At 47.2% G+C, this 22,507-nt stretch overlaps 1 protein-coding gene across 1 annotated transcript in view; it reads left to right on the top strand.

Moving 5' to 3' along the window:
• Positions 1–8,031: 8,031 nt before the first annotated feature.
• Positions 8,032–22,507, top strand: part of LOC148506419 (V-set domain containing T-cell activation inhibitor 1-like) — a 68,883-nt gene continuing 54,407 nt past the window's right edge. The window contains exons 1-2 of the mRNA XM_088446794.1: positions 8,032–8,116; positions 20,378–20,554. Coding sequence (XP_088302920.1) covers positions 20,534–20,554 — 21 coding nt within the window. The 5' untranslated portion in view covers positions 8,032–8,116; positions 20,378–20,533. The remainder of the gene's footprint in view (positions 8,117–20,377; positions 20,555–22,507) is intronic.

Here is a 22,507-nt window from a genome sequence, read left to right as displayed (position 1 = left end):
ATGTAGGCCCTCCGTGAGGCCCACCATATACCCCCTCCCTAGACCGCCAGGATTGTCAGGCGTTAGGCCCGTGGAGCATTGTCGGGCACTAGGCCCGTGGGTAATTAGGCGGGCACAAGGCCCGGGCACTATAGCGGGCATTAGACCCCATGAAAGGATTGCCCCATTAGTAGGTGTAAGTGGCCTGGGTACTAGGCCCAGGTCACTATATAATAAAGTAGGTGGGCAACTGCCTGAGCCACCCACCATATAAAGTGGTCTGGGCATTAGGCTTAGACCGCTAGGCGAGCCCACAGATAGGCAGGCAAATAGGCCTGAGCCCCATAAAAAGTGGTCTGGGCATTAGGCCCAGACCACTACCAGAGCCCACCGTTTGGCAGGCACCTAGGCCTGAGCCGCAGGTAAGACCCTGGGCGTTAGGCCCAGGGCCCTGAGCCCATTAGCTGCAGTGCTAACATAGAGAGGCGGATGATTACAGGTGTGAGCAGTGGTGGAGAGCTGTACGGCTTCCACCCATGAGGTAGTGGTTTCCCCAGTCACCGAGAAGAGGAGCTGGCCAGCTCTGGATAGGTAGGTAGCAGACATTTAAAGAGACAGTACCGTGTTTTGCTCTTGTATATTTGGTCTGTGATTGGTGTTCCGTGCAGGGCAAAAGTTTAGTTGTTGTTATATCTGTCGCACTACACACACCGTAGGTTGAGGGTGATGCCATTTAGTATGTGTAGTTGCTTGACATAGGTTTAGGCCTGCACGGCTGTGTTGTGTATCTCCTTACAGGGACCTGTAGGCGAGTGAGCGGACGAAGAGCAAGAGTGGACACGGTGAGAAATATCTGTGTGTACTGTCTCTCCCTGTTTGTTTGTCACTATCTATCTCTCCTTCCTTCTGGGTGGACGGTGAACCTTGCAACCCGGTGCAAGGACGGATCTTCACCTGGTGCGTGAGTACCGATAGGTGAAAATTCGGGATCTGAGGCCAAAAGTGCCAATGATGATCTTCACTTAAAACCTGAATTTATCCCCCGGTTCGGTAGGGCGTGTCGGTCGACGTGAGGAAGGACGGTACTCACCTCGTCTCCTTCCCCCTAGGTCATCGTGTCCGTGTTCTATTCGGAGGTTCCAGGACCGTCTGCTCAACACACGGCCTGAAGGTGAGAGGGTGCGACGCAAGGTAAGTAACAGACGTACACCTGCACGGCAGCAGGCATTGCACCGCACCCTCCTCTCACATAATTTGCCTGGAGGATCTGTTCTGATCATGCTACTGCAGCACTTCTCTATGCATTCCTTCCACAGTGATTATTGCACCTGGGTCCTTTCCTGTCTGTGAGCTCTGCTAGCCATGATTGGAATCACAAGTGTAGTTCTGACTCAGTGATGCAGAGATGAATACTCCTTCTGCATGTTGTGCCTTCCACCACTCAGAATGCTACTGCCAGACCACCTGTCCATATCCTCCAATTGCAGCCAGACCCAGGGTATATATATCCTCCCCTGATAGCATTCTGGGCCTGAACATCTTGTTACTTCCCTTGGTGTATGGTTCGTGCTGCTGCTGTATATAAGTGTATCCCTGGCTCCTGCTGACGACAACCCCTGGTGCATCCAGAAACCCTGCTACAGCAATACCTGGAAATCCAGAAAACCTGCTACAGCAATACCTGGCAATCCAGAAAACTGCTACAGCAATACCTGGCAATCCAGAAAACCTGCTACAGCTATACCTGACTATCCAGTAATCCTGCTAGTTGCCAGGCCAGTGCAACTCCTGTGTTTTCAGCATCAGCTATAGTGAGTTCCTGTGCTCCTGACCTTCGTCCTGTGCTCTCTTCTAGCCCTACTCCTGCAGTTGGTTCCTGGCACCCTGCAAACCTGCATTGTGCTTCATGCTGTGGATCAACTTCTGCTCCTTCTACCTACCCACTCCCTCCCTGAACCTAAAATCCCAAACCTACCCATTCCTTCCTGAACCTGTTATTCCCAATTACCCTATCCAGCCTGCAACTGAGTTCCAGCCTTTGTCACACCATTTCCAGATTACCCTGTTTAGCCCTCGTCTTAGCATTACCTGATTTCCCTTCAGCCATTGTCACGTTATTCCAGTCCAGAGTCAAGTTCCAAGTTCAACAGTTCAACTCAACAAGTCTCCCTGCCGATCCCAGTCCGGTTCCTCCAAGTTCCTGTTATTTATCATCAAAGGCAGTTCTCACTGCTACATAATACTTGCAATAGAGCTATCTACGTCATCTGTGGTTCCAGTCATGTTGGTCTCCGTTGAATCCCACCCATCACCTGAGACAGGTAACTCACAGACACCATTCGTGACAACTCTCAGGTTCAGGTGTCTCTGTTCTACAAACCAGCTTGGGCCCACAACACCAAGTTCCCCAATCCATGACATTCTCTCTGTGCAGAACAATCGGGGGCGCACATATGACCCCATGTAGATCTGTGTGGTTCTGCCACTTATTCCTGCCTGCTCATGGAGGGGGGGAGGGGGTAGGATGGAGGCATACTAATATGGTTTAAATACAATAATGGCGTAACACCTGCAGACCAGGAAATGATGCAGAAATGCCTGAGAAGCCATAGACGATGCTGATGGTGTCATTTGCTACTTATCATTATCACCTGGGGGCACTTGCTCCTGTCTATACTGTACAATGGTGCAAAAGATGCTGGGACACGAGTGCATTTACACTTCCATCCAACTCTACATGGCTCCAGCACGCCCTCACAGAGCTTCCCCTACGCGAGAATGCCCCAGTTCTGTCTCTTCAGTCATACGCTTGAAACACACGTGTGTCTGCTATGCCTTGTACAGCTAGTCTTAGAAAGATATCAAGAAATTACTCTTCATATGACGGATATCAATGGGACCCATCTATAAGGTGGATGTCCACTTATTCTACATTACTGTGTGTTTGAACTGGCTGCTTCTGAGCTCATATGTGGGAGGCAGAAGACACAGTTGCCGAATAGTAACTTCTAAAGCTGCATACACAATGATTTTTTGAACGATTATCTTTAACGATATTGTTTATCGTTCAATCGTTGAAAAAATCATTCACTTTCTGAGTTAAAACGATGAACGATTATCCTTCATGCGCGTTCACATTTGTAGTTTGTAGTTCAGTCAGACTGACCAACTCAACGATTTTCATTAAGGGAATATGCAAAAATCGTTTGTAGTTCTAAAAAATCAATCGTTACATTTAGTAAATGAACATTTTTGGTAAACGATTTTCGTTCATTTTTACCTTGAAAAAATGAATGAAAATCGTTTACTAAAATCGCTCATTTACAAAATTGTTGTGTATGTATGCATGTATAGCAATAAGTCTTCGGTATCTGGGATTTTCTTTTCCTGTTGCTGAGAAATTTTGTTTTTACTTTTTTTGTGAGTGCGGATTTTGTTGAGGTTTATTGTAGCCCTGAATCCCCCAGCAAGTATAGTTAGATCACTGTGAGTCTATGCAATCACATGGCTGGTGTTCATATGGGCCTGTGTCATGGGCTGGGAAATTGGAAGGGGTGGACCCGAGCTTGGTTGAGTGACAGAGACACCTGGACCAGAAGGGAGTTTGAATTTAGATGGTTTAATGTAATTCTTTAACATACAGATGAAAGAGGACTAACTGAGTGATGGTAAATAAAGTCCTTGGTGCAGAGATGCAAAACTGCAGATACTTAAAACAAACACAAAAGTCTCTGGGGTTCAGGGGATGCTGTGGAGGAGAATTGCAGGGTTAAATACTGTTGAACTTGTAGATGAGGTGAATACTGACTTGAATACTGTAGCAGATTAGAATATATCTCCTGGATGGAGTGTGCAGGATTGGGCAAGCACTTTGCATAGAACTCTGGGATGGAGTGTGCTGGATTGGGTGAGCACTTTGAATAGAACTCCGGGATGGAGTGTGCTGGATTGGGTGAGCACTTTGAATAGAACTCCGGGATGGAGTGTGCTGGATTGGGTGAGCACTTTGAATAGAACTCCGGGATGGAGTATGCAGGATTGGGTGAGCACTTGGAATAGAACTGCGGGATGGAGTGTGCTGGATTGGGTGAGCACTTGGAATAGAACTCCGGGATGGAGTGTGCTGGATTGGGTGAGCACTTGGAATAGAACTCCGGGATGGAGTTTTCTGGATTGGGTGAGCACCTCGGGATGGAGTGTGCTGGACTGGGTGAGCACTTGGAATAGAACTCCGGGATGGAGTGTGCTGGATTGGGTGAGCATTTGGAATAGAACTCCGGGATGGAGTTTTCTGGATTGGGTGAGCACCTCGGGATGGAGTGTGCTGGACTGGGTGAGCACTTGGAATAGAACTCCGGGATGGAGTGTGCTGGATTGGGTAAGCATTTGGAATAGAACTCCGGGATGGAGTGTGCTGGATTGGGCAGGAGTACTCCCGGCTGGAGTACACAGGAACAGAGTCACAGGTGAACTGGAACCAGCAGGGCTCAGAAGCATAGGTCTGGCTAGAGCAGTGATTCCCAACCTCGGTCCTCAAGGCACACTAACAGTCCTGGGTTTAGTGATATCCATGCTTAAGCACAGATGGTTAAATCAAAATAACTAAGGTACTAATTAAGTCACCTGTGCTCAACTATGGCTATCCTTAAAACCTGGACTGTTAGTGTGCCTTGAGGACCGTGGTTGGGAACCCCTGGGCTAGAGCAAGAGCACTGGCAATGAGACAGAGAAGAGCTTTTATATCCCTGGCTTTATGGTGATTGGCTGGAGTCACTGGAGAGTGCTGCTGACTCAATGGGGTTGGATCACCTGACCTGATCAAAGATGGCCGCGCCCATGATCCGGATGTCTGACATGCAGAAGCACTGGAAGTGCATGGAGAGGCAGCAGGAACAGCTAGGCAACAGCGGGGATGCAAGGAACCACCTTCTGGCATAGGTACCCACTCTGGATTCCCCTGAAAGCAGCGGCCGGCGACTCAGCAAGCCGCGATGACACCAGCGCATGGGAAGATGCAGGGGTCTCTGACGGAGGTCTCTAGCATGGTTTGTGACACCCTGATACTGTTCACGATACATGTGTCATGTTTCTGCAATCCATGTACTATACTGACTCTCTGCTATGCGTTTGCCATTCTATGTCCTGTGACTTGAGTGCCAGTGTGCAATCCTCAGCAACTGTCACTCTGCTACTAGTGTGCAATCCTCAATTTCTGTGACTGCTACCTGCAATCCTTAGGTCTCATGACTCTGCTACATGTGTGCAATCCTGATCTACTTTTCCAGCCTTATTGCTACCAGCCAGTATTACCAGATAGCCGAGTATTGCGCAGGTGCCCCTGAAACCTTTCTTTAATAGCGATGATTTTCTAATGAGCATTATAACTGCAGAGAAGTAAATGACGTTTTCAGAAATGAGTCAGCTGTTAGCATTCTTGTATTAGCATTTGCAGGTTGTTATCTTTGTAATCGTAGGTTTGCCGTTTCTCTATTCAGAATGAACAACTATTTGCCAAGTTGATGTTGTTTGTTTAGTAACCTACAGTTAGAACCAGAGTATTTCTTAATATATCAGTGATGGGCAACATGATGAAGTGTAGAAGACTTGTGATTGGCCATCTAGCCTTCAAATGGCTGCAAATTAGCATCAATCTCGCTACTAAGTTACAATTACATGAATAAAAGAAGATAACATCTTAGCCAGCATCTTACTGTAAGATATACACATGCTACAAGCTGGGTCCATCTGACAATGTAACGTGACTACTGGGTGACCAGATCTTCCACCACATATGGGAAGTTCAGCTAAACCAGACAATTCTGTACAGTTTTGCTCAGATGGTTCCATCCGCCAACCTAGCGCCCTGGTTATTATTACATCCTGTGACAGGAAATGTTTGTTCACAACTATAAATGAAACTGAAAACAAACTAAAAAATTGACAGCACTCTACAGCTGGGTACACACTGACCAACCATCATCTGTCTCTGGCTGTGTGTCCCACCTCCTCCCAGACCACCCATACACACTGACCAACCACCATCTGTCTCTGGCTGTGTGTCCCACCTCCTCCCTGACCACCCATACACACTGACCAACCACCATCTGTCTCTGGCCGTGTGTCTCACCTCCTCCCTGACCACCCATACACACTGACCAACCACCATCTGTCTCTGGCTGTGTGTCTCACCTCCTCCCTGACCACCCATACACACTGACCAACCACCATCTGTCTCTGGCCGTGTGTCCCACCTCCTCCCTGACCACCCATACACACTGACCAACCACCATCTGTCTCTGGCCGTGTGTCCCACCTCCTCCCTGACCACCCATACACACTGACCAACCACCATCTGTCTCTGGCCGTGTGTCTCACCTCCTCCCTGACCACCCATACACACTGACCAACCACCATCTGTCTCTGGCCGTGTGTCCCACCTCCTCCCTGACCACCCATACACACTGACCAACCACCATCTGTCTCTGGCCGTGTGTCCCACCTCCTCCCTGACCACCCATACACACTGACCAACCACCATCTGTCTCTGGCCGTGTGTCCCACCTCCTCCCTGACCACCCATACACACTGACCAACCACCATCTGTCTCTGGCCGTGTGTCCCACCTCCTCCCTGACCACCCATACACACTGACCAACCACCATCTGTCTCTGGCTGTGTGTCCCACCTCCTCCCTGACCACCCATACACACTGACCAACCACCATCTGTCTCTGGCCGTGTGTCCCACCTCCTCCCTGACCACCCATACACACTGCCCGATGGAGAGATATCTGCAGATATATTGGGCATCGGCTGTACAGCACAGCCAATGTGATATGTCTGTGAACGACGTCGTTCACAGACATATTGCGGGTACACACTGGCCGACGGGCCCCCTATATATTGGCCGATCAATTGATCGGCCAATATATCTGCAAGGCCGGGCTGGGTGGCACAAAGGAGCAATGGAACCTAATGTAGAAATAAATAAACTCTTGAATCCGAAAAGTGAGATCTGGGAAACTCCTGATAGATCTGTTCTTCAAAAGTAAAAAAGCAAGAAAATGCCGGGAAATGGGCTTATTTCCATGATGAATCATTTGCGTCTTGACCCTACACACTGATCACAGCAGAAAGATAAAAAAACTTTCCTGCATCCAGGGTGATCGGGGCGCCGGTGATGTCCTCTGGGGCTCTGGTCAGCTGGTCTCCCGGCTCCTGCACTGTGACCCTGGTCAGCTGGTCTCCCGGCTCCTGCACTGTGACCCTGGTCAGCTGGTCTCCCGGCTCCTGCACTGTGACCCTGGTCAGCTGGTCTCCCGGCTCCTGCACTGTGACCCTGGTCAGCTGGTCTCCCGGCTCCTGCACTGTGACCCTGGTCAGCTGGTCTCCCGGCTCCTGCACTGTGACCCTGGTCAGCTGCTGCATAGAGCAGCTGTCCAGGGTCACAGTGCAGGATGGGAGACCAGCTGACCAGAGTCTCAGAGGACATCACCGGAGCACCAATCACCAGAGGTAAATGTAATCTAAGGGGAGGGTGTGCGGGGCATAGGGGGGGTTCGCAGAGGTGTCCACGCGGGGGTGAGGTTGGGGTTCATGTGGGTTCACGTGGGGAGGGGCGGTAGCGGTATCCGATGGCGCATGCGCAGACACAGTGTCCCTATATTAAAAAAAATAAAAATACAGAGAAGTGTGAGGAGGGGATTCACAGGGACAGATCTTTATCGCAAGCTCTGTCCCTGTAAGGGATTCTTGATGAATCCCTTTGATATTTCCTAAATTTGGCTGAAATATCACAACAACTGCATTTGACATGTGGATTATAGTAAATAGGGCCCATTGTCACTTTTATTAACACTTTATTGCTGTGATATGCGACCATAAGAAATTATACTGACTGGGGTTTTCTATTGTAAGTCTGCCCCCAGAGGAAAGTTGGAGAAATACACTCACTTTAAGAGTCATTTCCAGGAAAGGATTTGTACTTACGATAAATACACTGACAGAGGCTTCAGGCCACCAATGAGAAAGTGAAATCGCAGCTCTGTCACTGGTTGCTGGGGAGGGAGAATGAAGGAACTGCAGTGTAGTAAATAGCACTTATTATAGACACTGCATACATGGACGTAGGACAGCTGGTAAGTTCTCTCTGTGTAGCTGTATCTTAATATTGTTACAATGTGTCACTGGGTTGAATGTATAAAGATTAATGTATCTGTATTGGAGATGTACTAAGCTTTGGAAAGTGATAAAGTACCAACCACTCAGCTCCTAACGGTCATGTTACAGGCTGTGTTTGAAAAATGAGTTAGGAGCTGATTGGTTGGTAGTTTATCTCTCTCCAATTTATCACTTTTCAGAACTTAGTACATCTGCCCTTAGTGAGTGACCTCTTCCTGTAATAGTCAGATATAAGGGACCATGTTACATACTGTACAATCCAGGAAGGGTAAATGGAGAGTCCCTGGTGCTGGCTGGGGATCACATGATCCGTTCCCACAGTTTGGAAGCTGGGCCTCTGGGCCTTAGTGCTAGGGAGTGTGGTCAGGAGTGTGGTCAGGAGTGTGGTCAGGAGTGTGGGCGGGGAGCAGTGCTGCCAACTCTGAAATGAAAAACAAGCAACTGATGCGTGAAAACAAGCCCAAACCAATCCAGTAAAGTCCCCCCAAAAGCCTGACAATGTGGGGGTATTTAAAGAAAACCTCAAACTTCATTGTTTTGTTATATTTTATTAAAATACGTATAAAGATTTATACAATCTGCCTTTAATTTATTTAATTTGATATTTGTCAGCACATAATCTATGACATAAAGAGACCAAATCAATGTAACACCAATAATATCTCTAGAATACAGGAGACAGAAGAGTAATTTAAACAAACACCTCAAAACAAAATAACTGTACTATAGAATCAGTATGATATTTGCCATTTCTATGGGTGGGATGTACTAAGCACCGCATCCATGTAACGGTACATCCCCTCTTATCGGGTAGTCACTGGGGTTAATAACCACAGTATGTACTTAGAAATGCGATTTAAATTACATAGGACATCTCTCCCGGTAATAGCCGTCCTTTGCGATAGCTGCGGCTAGAGGGACTTCCGCGTTTATCACCCAGAAGTCCCACTGGCGTCCTGCACATGCGCAGTAGGGCACACGCACCGCGGGGGGAGCTGGGAGGGTGTCCCGATAAGAAGGCCATAGGCTTCTATTGGGTAACGCCAATGCTTAGTACATATGTGAAATGCGGTAAAACCACTGGAAACTGCATTTTTGGGGGTTTACTGCATTTTTCAGTTTAGTACATCCCGCCCTATGATCGTTTAAACTAGGGGTGTGCACCGGCCACTTTTCGTGTTTTGTGTTTTGGTTTTGGATCTGGATCTTTCTTCGTGTTTTGGATCTGGATTGGTTTTGCCAAAACCACCCTTCCGTGTTTTGGGTTCTGGGTTTTGTGTTTTGGATCTGTATTTTTTTTAAAAAAAGCATAAAAACAGCTAAAATCACAGAATTTGTAGGTTTTTCTGCTCCTATGCTATTATTAACCTCAATAACCTTAATTTCCACTCATTTCCAGTCTATTCTGAACACCTCACACCTCACAATAGTGTTTTTATGTCCAAAACGTTGCACCGAGGTAGCTGGATGACTATGCTAAGCGACACGAGTGGGCGGCACAAACACGTGACCCATCTAGGCGTGAAACTGCAGTGGCAGACAGGATGGCAGTTTGAAAAACTAGGCCCCAAACTGTACATAATGCAAAGAAAAAAAAGAGGTGCAAGATGGAATTGTCCTTGGGCCCTCCCACCCACCCTTATGTTGTATAAACAGGACATGCACACTTTAACAAACCAATCATTTCAGCGCCAGGGTCTGCCACACAACTGTGGCTGAAATGATTGGTTCGTTTGGGCCCCCACAAAACAAGCTGGCAATTAATGTGTCCCTGCACAAACTGGCTCTATGGAGGCAAGATGTCATCCTCATCCTCCTCATCCACCGATTCCTCACCCTCTTCAGTGTGTACATCCTCATCCTCACAAAGTATTAACTCGTCCCCACTTGAATCCACCACCACAGGTCCCTCTGTACCTTCTGGAGGCTGGTCTCCCTGGAAGAGCTGATAATTCATTTTGATGAACATCATCTTCTCCACATTCTGTGGAAGCAACCTCCTACGCCTTTCGCTGACAAGGTTCCCGGCTGCACTAAACACTCTTTCGGAGTACACACTGGAGGGGGGGCAACTCAGGTAAAATAGAGCCAGTTTGTACAGGGGCCTCCAAATTGCCTCTTTTTCCTGCCAGTACAGGTATGGACTGTCTGCCATGCCTACTTGGATGCTGTCACCGATGTAATCCTCCACCATTCTGTCAATGGTGACAGTATCATATGCAGTGACAGTAGACATGTCAGAAATTGTTGCCAGGTCCTTCAGTCCGGACCAGATGTCCAAACTTGGTCCTGCCTGCCCTGCATCACCGCCAGCGGGTTGCTTAGGATACCTAAGTTTTTTCCTGGCAGCCCCAGTTGCAGGAGAAAATGAAGAAGGAGCCGTTGACGTGTCACGTTCCGCTTCAGCTGACAGTGTGTTCACCAGCAGGTCTTTGCACCTCTGCAGGCTTGTGTCGGCCGGAAAGAGAGACACCACATAGGCTTTAAACCTAGGATCGAGCACGGTGGCCAAAACGTAGTGGTCTGATTTCAACAGATTGACCACCCTGGAATCCTGGCAAAGCGAATGAAGGGCTTCATCCACAAGTCCCACATGCCGAGCGGAATCGCTCCGTCTTAGCTCCTCCTTCACTTTCTCCAGCTGCTTCTGCAAAAGCCTGATGAGGGGAATGACCTGACTCAAGCTGGCAGTGTCTGAACTGACTTCACGTGTGGCAAGTTCGAAGGGCTGGAGAACCTTGCACAACACGGAAATCATTCTCCACTGCGCTTGAGTCAGGTGCATACCCCCTCCTTTGCCTATGTCATAGGTGGATGTATAGGCTTGTATGGCCTTTTGCTGCTCCTCCATCCTCTGAAGCATATAGAGGGTTGAGTTCCACCGCGTCACAACCTCTTGCTTCAGGTGATGGCGGGGCAGGTTCAAGAGTGTTTGCTGGCGCTCCAGTCTTCGGCACGCAGTCGCTGAATGGCGAAAGTGGCCAGAAATTTTTCGGGCCACCCAAAGCGTCTCCTGCACGCCCCTGTCGCTTTTCAGAAAATTCTGCACCACCAAGTTTATTGTGTGAGCAAAACATGGGACGTGCTGGAATTTGCCCAGATGTAATGCCCGCACAATATTGGTGGCGTTGTCAGATATCACAAATCCCCAGGAGAGTCTAAGTGGGGTAAGCCACTGGGCGATGATTTCCCTCAGTTTCTCTAAGAGGTTGTCGGCGGTGTGCCTCTTACTGAAACCGGTGATACACAGCGTAGCCTGCCTTGTAACGAGCTGGCATTTCTGAGATGCTGCTACTGGTGACGCTGCTGCTGTTGCTGCGTAAGGTGATACATCTACCCAGTGGGCTGTCACAGTCATATAGTCCTTAGTCTGCCCTGTTCCACTTGTCCACATGTCCGTGGTTAAGTGGACATTGTGTACAACGGCATTTTTCAGGACACTGAGGACACTTTTTCTGACGTTTCTGTACAGTCTCGGTATCGCCTGCCTAGTGAAGTGGAATCTAGACGGGATTTGGAACCGGGGACACACTACCTCCATCAATTGTCTAAATCCCACTGCACTAATGGCGGATACCGGACGCACGTCTAACACCAACATAGCAGTCAAGGCCTCAGTTATACGTTTTGCCTCAGGATGACTGCTGTCGTACTTCATCCTCCTCGCTAAGGACTGTTGGAGGGTCAATTGTTTAGTAAAAGTAGTGGTGTTCCTACTTCCTCTCTGGGATGATGAACGACTCCCAGCAGCAGCAACAGCAGCAGCGGCAGCAGTAGGCGTAGCAATGCAGGATCCTCCGGAGGAATCCCGGATAGGAGAGTCAGTCATGCCAGTGACATGGCCTGCAGGACTACTTCCGATCCTAACTAAGGAGGAAATTGACGAGGAGGGAGTTGACGGTGTGGTTTGCAGGCGCTTGGATACAACAGGACAACGGGATTTAGGTGTCCCTGGACTGCTTACGGTCTTAGCCAAAGTTTCTGAACTTGACAGTAACTTTTTATGAACGCGCTGCAGGTGCCGTATAAGGGAGGATGTTCCTAGGTGGTTGACGTCCCTACCCCTACTTATTTCACCTTTACATATGGTACATATGGCAAGACAGTTGTTGTCCGGATTTGGATAGAAATATTGCCAGACCAAAGAGGTGGAATGTTTGGTCTTCTGCCCAGGCATGACCGTGATGGGCTTTTTCATCCCACGGACAACAACTGTCTCCCCCGGAGCCTGATTTAAACAAACCACATCACCATCAGAATCCTCCTCGCCAACTTCCTCCTCAGCGCCAGCTACACCAGTATCCTCATCCTGTTGTACTTCAACAGTGACATCTTCAATTTGCATATCAGCAAGTGGACTGTGGGTGCTCCTTTCAGCACTTGCAGGGGGCGTGCAAATGGTGGAAAGAGCCACCTCTTCCCGTCCAGTGCTGGGAAGGTCAGGCATCGCAACCACCACCACACTTGGACTCTCCTTGGGGATCTGTGATATCTTCTTAGAACGCACAGTTCTTCACTGTGCATTTGCCAGCTTAACTCTTTTGATTTTTTTAGTGGGAGGAGGGCTTCCATCGTCATGTGAAGCTGAACCACTAGTCATGAACATACTAGGGATCGACCTTAGCCGTTCCTTGCCACTCCGTGTCGTAAATGGCATATTGGCAAGTTTACGTTTCTCTTCAGCTGATTTAAATGTCTTTTTCAAGGTCATTTTCCTGAACTTTGCCATTTGGGATTGTATGTGCCCTCTACTATGACATTGGGCATCGACCTTGGCAGACGACGTTGATGGCATGTTATCGTCTATGTCATGACTAGTGGCAGCAGCTTCAGCACTAGGAGGAAGTGGTTCTTGATCTTTCTCTATTTTATTTTTATCGGAGAAAGTTTGGTCCTCCATTTATGTTATATCGATTTGATATATACGTGCGGCTAAACACAGAAAATAATTTTTTTTTGGGTTTGGACTGGAGTGTACTTTGTGGGTTACAGCACCCTTTAACGGTCAAGCCAGCCGGCCCTTTACTTATGACACAGGCGCACGCTTGGCACTACTTTGTTGATGCACGTGTGGCTACTGCGCACACAATTCACAAACACAGAAAATAATTTTTTTTTTGGTTTGGACTGGAGTGTACTTTCGGGGGTTACAGCACCCTTAACGGTCAAGCCAGCCGGCCCTTTACTTATGACACAGGCGCACGCTTGGCACTACTTTGTTGATGCACGTGCGGCTACTGCGCACACAATTCACAAACACAGAAAATAATTTTTTTTTGGTTTGGACTGGAGTGTACTTTCGGGGGTTACAGCACCCTTTAACGGTCAAGCCAGCCGGCCCTTTACTTATGACACAGGCGCACGCTTGGCACTACTTTGTTGATGCACGTGCGGCTACTGCGCACACAATTCACAAACACAGAAAATAATTTTTTTTTTGGTTTGGACTGGAGTGTACTTTCGGGGGTTACAGCACCCTTAACGGTCAAGCCAGCCGGCCCTTTACTTATGACACAGGCGCACGCTTGGCACTACTGTGTTGATGCACGTGCGGCTACTGCGCACACAATTCACAAACACAGAAAATAATTTTTTTTTTGGTTTGGACTGGAGTGTACTTTCGGGGGTTACAGCACCCTTAACAGTCAAGCCAGCCGGCCCTTTACTTATGACACAGGCGCACGCTTGGCACTACTTTGTTGATGCACGTGCGGCTACTGCGCACACAATTCACAAACACAGAAAATAATTTTTTTTTTGGTTTGGACTGGAGTGTACTTTCGGGGGTTACAGCACCCTTTAACGGTCAAGCCAGCCGGCCCTTTACTTATGACACAGGCGCACGCTTGGCACTACTTTGTTGATGCACGTGCGGCTACTGCGCACACAATTCACAAACACAGAAAATATATTATATTTTTAGCACTTGGGGGGAGCACCCCTTATGGACAGAGCACCCCCTGGACAACACTACAGCACCTCTTTAGGACTGGGACACTGCACAGGACTTTGGAGTGGACACAGCCCCTATGGAGAACTGACTGCACAACACAGTCCAGCCAGCCCCTATGGACTTTGAAGTAGTGGACACAGCCCCTATTAACAACAGCAGCACAGCACAACACAGCCAGCCCCTATGGACTTTGAAGTAGTGGACAACAGCAGCACTACACTACACTACACAGCCCTAACTCCCACCCTCCCTCTTCACTGTCCACAGCCGAGTGAGAAAATGGCGCCGACGTGGGTACCTTATATAGGATCCAAAACCCGCGAGACTCGGAAGGCGGGAAGATGACGTTTTGCCTCGATTTCAGAATCCGAGTCAGGCGGGAAAAGTCGAGCCTGACTCGGATCGGACTCGGATCGGGGGGGCTCGGGGGGGTTCGGATTTCAGAAATCCGAACCCGCTCACCCCTAGTTTAAACCTATAAAACTACATATATAGAGAGATAGATAATACAGAGACCGATAAAAATATATCGGTGGGTGGAACAGATACAGTCAGGTGCATAAATATTAAGAATGTTCCAAACAGTTGATTTGGCCACACCTAATGCTTTTGCTATCTCTCTGATGGGTTTGTTTTGATGTCTCAGCCTAATGATGGCTTCACTGATAGTGACAGCTCTTTGGATCTCATATTGAGAGTCGACAGCAACTGATTCCAAATGCAAATGTCACACCTAGGATCAACTCCAGACCTTTACCTGCTTAATTGATAATGAAATAACGAGGGAATAGCCCACACCTGTCCATGTAATAGCTTTTGAGTTGATAGTCCCATTACTTTTGGCCCCTTAAAAAGTGGGAGGCACATATAGAAACTGTTGTAATTCCTACACCGTTCACCTGATTTGGATGTAATTACCCTCAGATTAAAGCTGAAAGTCTGCAGGTAAATCACATCTTGTTTGTTTCATTTCAAACACATTGTGGTGGTGAATAGAGGCCAAAATATGAAAATTCTGTTGATGTACCAATATTTATGCACCTGACTGTATATAACATAGAAACATAGAACATGACGGCAGGTAAGAACCACTTGGCCCAGCTAGTCTGCCCCTTTTAATTTATCCTTTCGGCAACTTCAACCCTATTTGCTCCTTAGGTCTCTATTAAGGATACAGGATGTAACGTGTTCTGACCTTAGTGTTATGTGGCTGCTCAGTGTGATCTCAGGTAGTGCTGCTGCTTCTGGGTCTCCATGTCCTGCTGTAGACACTGTATATACACGTATGTGACCGTGCGAACCAATCACAAGTCACAACTCCAGCCTGATGCTGCACTGCAGGGTGTCTGCTCTATTGTACCCCCCTCTAGTGCTGACCAGATGAATACTAATTACCTCTGCTGGGCAGGGGCACAGGGCAGTGACCTTATAAAGAAAAATGCCCAAAAACAAGCAACTCGGGGAAAAAACAAGCCCAATTCCACTTGTTATACGCGGTCTTGGCAACTGTGGTGAGGAGCCCGGCCATCTGCAGATGCTCCCCTAGTACTGTATAACACTGATTACACTACTTTTGTTTATTTTTAGGTGCTTCTATGTTTTGTTTTACTGTGAGTGTGTGTGTGAGTGTGTGTCTGTGAGTGTGTGAGTGTGTGTGTGTGTGTCTGTGTGTGTCTGTGTGTGTCTGTGTGTGTCTGTGTGTGTGAGTGTGTGTGTGAGTCTGTGTGAGTCTGTGTGTGTGTGTGTGTGTGAGTCTGTGTGTGTGAGTCTGTGTGAGTCTGTGTGTGTGAGTCTGTGTGTGTGTGTCTGTGTGTGTGTGTGTGTGTGTGTGAGTCTGTGTGTGTGTGTGTGTGAGTCTGTGTGTGTGAGTGTGTGTGTGAGTGTGTGTGAGTCTGTGTGTGTGTGTGTGTGTGAGTCTGTGTGTGTGAGTGTGTGTGTGAGTGTGTCTACAGCCAATGAATGGGACATAATTAGCACTTACCCAGCTATAATATACATCATACAAAGTGCAGTGTATGTAATATTTCTGACAGGACCAGCAATCACAGTATAGACATTATGAGGGGTATTCAATATGAAACGTTAACTTCACTGTCAAAGTTAACGTTTCATATCGGAGTTTTTACCTGCGTTAAAGAATGGTGCGCGCGCCCACTTATCCCCGTATTCAATATAAAATTAACGAAAACGGGAAACTCCGAAGTTGGATTTGCGTAAAGTTATGAATTTTCCTTAAAATAATTGTAAGACACCCCAAAGTTGTAAAAACATGGGGGAACACTATGGGTACCCCCCGTTTTAGCCTTTAATTGAAAGTCGGGGATTTAAATAGCCGCAGCAGGTGTTTTTTTCCCGACATTGAAGAAGTGATGCAGAAGAGCACTTAGGTTATTTTTTTCGTTTTTTAAGTGGTCCCATCAAATTTGGGGTACATGAAAATGGGTACTAGCATATATTGATGTCCCTAAAGTCAGTTTTTAAAAATTCTGCATTTGTGCACCTGCCGCTATAATTCTATTCTAGAATACACCTGCCGCTAATAATCTATTCTAGAATACACCTGCCGCTACAAATCTATTCTAGAAAACATCTGCCGCTATAAATCTATTCTAGAAAACACCTGTTGCTAATAATCTATTCTAGAATACACCTGCCGCTATAAATCTATTCTAGAATACACCTGCCGCTATAAATCTATTCTAGAATACACCTGCCGCTAATAGCCTATTCTAGAATACACCTGCCGCTAATAATCTATTCTAGAATACACCTGCCGCTATAATTCTATTCTATAATACACCTGCCACTAATAATCTATTCTAGAATACACCTGCCGCTAATAGCCTATTCTAGAATACACCTGCCGCTATAAATCTATTCTAGAAAACACCTGCCGCTAATATCCTATTCTAGAATACACCTGCCGCTATAAATCTATTCTAGAATACACCTGCCGCTAATAATCTATTCTAGAAAACACCTGCCGCTAATAATCTATTCTAGACAACACCTGCTGCTATAAATCTATTCTAGAAAACACCTGCCGCTAATAATCTATTCTAGAATACACCTGCCGCTAATAATCTATTCTAGAATACACCTGCCGCTATAAATGTATTCTAGAATACACCTGCTGCTATAAATCTATTCTAGAATACACCTGCCTCTAATAATCTATTCTAGAATACACCTGCCACTAATAATCTATTCTAGAATACACCTGCCGCTAATAATCTATTCTAGAATACACCTGCCGCTAATAATCTATTCTAGAATACACCTGCCGCTAATAATCTATTCTAGAATACTCCTGCCGCTAATAATCTATTCTAGAACACTCCTGCCGCTAATAATATATTCTAGAATACACCTGCCGCTAATAATCTATTCTAGAATACTCCTGCCGCTAATAATATATTCTAGAATACACCTGCCGCTATAAATCTATTCTAGAAAACACCTGCCGCTAATATCCTATTCTAGAATACACCTGCCGCTATAAATCTATTCTAGAATACACCTGCCGCTAATAATCTATTCTAGAAAACACCTGCCGCTAATAATCTATTCTAGACAACACCTGCTGCTATAAATCTATTCTAGAAAACACCTGCCGCTAATAATCTATTCTAGAATACACCTGCCGCTAATAATCTATTCTAGAATACACCTGCCGCTATAAATGTATTCTAGAATACACCTGCTGCTATAAATCTATTCTAGAATACACCTGCCGCTATAAATCTATTCTAGAATACACCTGCCTCTAATAATCTATTCTAGAATACACCTGCCACTAATAATCTATTCTAGAATACACCTGCCGCTAATAATCTATTCTAGAATACACGTGCTGCTAATAATCTATTCTAGAATACACCTGCCGCTAATAATCTATTCTAGAATACACCTGCCGCTAATAATCTATTCTAGAATACTCCTGCCGCTAATAATCTATTCTAGAATACTCCTGCCGCTAATAATATATTCTAGAAAACACCTGCCGCTAATAATCTATTCTAGAATACACCTGCCGCTAATAATCTATTCTAGAATACACCTGCCGCTAATAATCTATTCTAGAATACACCTGCCGCTATAAATCTATTCTAGAAAACACCTGCCGCTAATAATCTATTCTAGAAAACACCTGCCGCTAATAATCTATTCTAGAAAACACCTGCCGCTAATAATCTATTCTAGAAAACACCTGCCGCTAATAATCTATTCTATAATACACCTGCCGCTAATAATCTATTCTAGAATACACCTGCCGCTAATAATCTATTCTAGAAAACACCTGCCGCTATAAATCTATTCTAGAAAACACCTGCCGCTAATAGCCTATTCTAGAATACACCTGCCGCTAATAGCCTATTCTAGAATACACCTGCCGCTAATAATCTATTCTAGAATACACCTGCCGCTAATAATCTATTCTAGAATACACCTGCCGCTGATAATCTATTCTAGAATACACCTGCCGCTAATAATCTATTCTAGAAAACACCTGCCGCTAATAATCTATTCTAGAATACACCTGCCGCTAATAATCTATTCTAGAAAACACCTGCTGCTAATAGCCTATTCTAGAATACACCTGCCGCTAATAATCTATTCTAGAATACACCTGCCGCTAATAGCCTATTCTAGAATACACCTGCCGCTGATAATCTATTCTAGAATACACCTGCCGCTAATAATCTATTCTAGAATACACCTGCCGCTGATAATCTATTCTAGAATACACCTGCCGCTGATAATCTATTCTAGAATACACCTGCCGCTAATAATCTATTCTAGAATACACCTGCCGCTAATAATCTATTCTAGAATACACCTGCCGCTAATAATCTATTCTAGAATACACCTGCCGCTAATAATCTATTCTAGAATACACCTGCCGCTGATAATCTATTCTAGAATACACCTGCCGCTGATAATCTATTCTAGAATACACCTGCCGCTAATAGCCTATTCTAGAATACACCTGCCGCTAATAGCCTATTCTAGAATACACCTGCCGCTAATAATCTATTCTAGAATACACCTGCCGCTAATAATCTATTCTAGAATACACCTGCCGCTAATAATCTATTCTAGAATACACCTGCCGCTAATAATCTATTCTAGAATACACCTGCCGCTAATAGCCTATTCTAGAATACACCTGCCGCTAATAATCTATTCTAGACAACACCTGACGCTAATAATCTATTCTAGAATACACCTGCCGCTAATAATCTATTCTAGAATACACCTGCCGCTAATAATCTATTCTAGAATACACCTGCCGCTAATAGCCTATTCTAGAATACACCTGCCGCTAATAGCCTATTCTAGAATACACCTGCCGCTAATAGCCTATTCTAGAATACACCTGCCGCATACATGCAGAATAGCCCTGAACCTATTTCCCATTTTTTTTTTTCACCCCAAGTTTTAATTTAATTTTTTGGGGTGTCCCTATTTATTTTTTTTTTTTTACACAGTTCTTTTTTAAATGTCATTCCCAGGGGTGCAGGCTATTTTTTTTTAAGCCTGCACCCCTAAACCCCAATTCTGCACTTTTTTTCGACACCTATCCAATGGTGAAAAGTTATCACCGTTTTTTATCAAAGACTTTTAAAAACTGCGATAAGTCTTTGAAATTGAATACGGTGTAAAAGTAAAACCTGCGATAATGACGTCATACCTCCGATATTAACGCAAAAACGATGTTATCGCTCCCATATTGAATACCCCTCTATATGTGGCAATAGGGCCATCCTGCCTGAGCTGAATGTTTTTGTTTCAGATGTGGGCTCCATTCCAGGGCTTGGGAGCAAGTCCGGGAGTCTGGGGGAGCAGCAGAAGAACCCAGCACTGCCCTGGACATATATGCACTGATCGGTCTCTTTATGCATCGGATAGTGTATTATTATACAGTATTAATAATTAACCCTATAGATGGTCTATATCAGTGCACCTCTAACAGTGCATGTTTTCCAGATCTCTTAGTTGGTGAGCAGGTGTTTTCATTACTGGTTCACACATTTTATAAAATCATCAGGAGATGCTAATTATTTCATTTGTGACACTGAGGGGATCTTAAAAACATGAAACAGTATCATATGCTATTTCTACTGTGGTCATCATGGTGTGGCCTGCGGATGGGGGGTTTCCAGGCGGGATTTGCCTATACTGCTCGACTATATAATGTACATTAGTGCTACTGTGGTGTTCTGTGGAAGTTTTATTTATGATCATTTGTGTTTTTATGTAGACAGTGGACTCACATTATCCAGGACTCACATTATCCAGGACTCACGTTATCAAGGACTCACATTATCCAGGACTCACATTATCCAGGACTCACGTTATCAAGGACTCACATTATCCAGGACTCACGTTCCCCAGCAGCCTGTGATTATCGGGCAGGATGACATCCACAAAGTCTATGGTGAGATTTAGTTACTGCTGAATAATCTGGAACATGGGGAGTATGTATGGGGCAAATCACTAACGGGGGCCAGACTTTGTATGGGAGGAAGGATAAGAGTGACTGCAGGTGGAGGCTGGCTGGGGGTGAGGATAAGAGTGACTGCAGGTGGAGGCTGGCTGGGGGTGAGTATAAGAGTGACTGCAGGTGGAGGCTGGCTGGGGGTGAGGATAAGAGTGACTGCAGGTGGAGGCTGGTTGGGGGTGAGGATGGCTGGGTATGAGGATAAGAGTGACTGTGGGTGGAGGCTGGCTGGGGCTGAGGATAAGAGTGACTGCAGGTGGAGGCTGGCCGGGGGTGAGGATGGCTGGGAGTGAGGATAAGAGTGACTGCAGGTGGAGGCTGGCTGGGGGTGAGGATAAGTGTGACTGCAGGTGGATGCTGGCTGGGGGTGAGGATGGCTGGGTATGAGGATAAGAGTGACTGTGGGTGGAGGCTGGCTGGGGCTGAGGATAAGAGTGACTGCAGGTGGAGGCTGGCTGGGGGTGAGGAAAAGAGTGACTGCAGGTGGAGGCTGGCTGGGGGTGAGGATAAGAGCGACTGCAAGTGGAGGCTGGCTGGGGGTGAGGATAAGAGTAACTGCAGGTGGAGGCTGGCTGGGGTGAGGATAAGAGTGACTGCAGGTGGAGGTTGGCTGGGGGTGAGGATAAGAGTGACTGCAGGTGGAGGCTGGCTGGGGGTGAGGATGGCTGGGCATGAGGATAAGAGTGACTGCAGGTGGAGGCTGGCTGGGGGTGAGGATAAGAGTGACTGCAGGTGGAGGCTGGCTGGGGGTGAGGATAAGAGTGACTGCAGGTGGAGGCTGGCTGGGGGTGAGGATAAGAGTGACTGCGGGTGGAGGCTGGCTGGGGGTGAGTATAAGAGTGACTGCAGGTGGAGGCTGGCTGGGGGTGAGGATAAAAGTGACTGCAGGTGGAGGCTGGCTGGGGGTGAGGATAAGAGTGACTGCAGGTGGAGGCTGGCTGGGGGTGAGGATAAGAGTGACTGCAGGTGGAGGCTGGCTGGGGTGAGGATAAGAGTGACTGCAGGTGGAGGCTGGCTGGGGGTGAGGATAAGAGTGACTGCAGGTGGAGGTTGGCTGGGGGTGAGGATAAGAGTGACTGCAGGTGGAGGCTAGCTGGGGGTGAGGATGGCTGGGGGTGAGGATAAGAGTGACTGCAGGTGGAGGCTGGCTGGGGGTGAGTATAAGAGTGACTGCAGGTGGAGGCTGGCTGGGGGTGAGGATAAGAGTGACTGCAGGTGGAGGCTGGCTGGGGGTGAGGATAAGAGTGACTGCAGGTGGAGGCTGGCTGGGGGTGAGGATAAGAGTGACTGCAGGTGGAGGCTGGCTGGGGGTGAGGATAAGAGTGACTGCAGGTGGAGGCTGGTTGGGGGTGAGGATGGCTGGGTATGAGGATAAGAGTGACTGTGGGTGGAGGCTGGCTGGGGCTGAGGATAAGAGTGACTGCAGGTGGAGGCTGGCCGGGGGTGAGGATGGCTGGGGGTGAGGATAAGTGTGACTGCAGGTGGAGGCTGGCTGGGGGTGAGGATAAGAGTGACTGCAGGTGGAGGCTGGCTGGGGGTGAGGATAAGAGTGACTGCAGGTGGAGGCTGGCTGGGGGTGAGGATAAGAGTGACTGCAGGTGGAGGCTGGTTGGGGGTGAGGATGGCTGGGTATGAGGATAAGAGTGACTGTGGGTGGAGGCTGGCTGGGGCTGAGGATAAGAGTGACTGCAGGTGGAGGCTGGCCAGGGGTGAGGCTGGCTGGGGGTGAGGATAAGAGTGACTGCAGGTGGAGGCTGGCTGGGGGTGAGGATAAGAGTGACTGCAGGTGGAGGCTGGCCGGGGCTGAGGATAAGAGTGACTGCAGGTGGAGGCTGGCCGGGGGTGAGGCTGGCTGGGGGTGAGGATAAGAGTGACTGCAGGTGGAGGCTG

The sequence above is a fragment of the Taudactylus pleione genome, unplaced genomic scaffold (assembly GCF_031769625.1).
Source record: "Taudactylus pleione unplaced genomic scaffold, aTauple2 ptg000405l, whole genome shotgun sequence".
Classification (NCBI taxonomy): Eukaryota; Metazoa; Chordata; class Amphibia; order Anura; family Myobatrachidae; genus Taudactylus; species Taudactylus pleione.
Note: the sequence above shows the minus strand (reverse complement) of the source record. Positions and strands in the feature narration are given on the sequence as shown.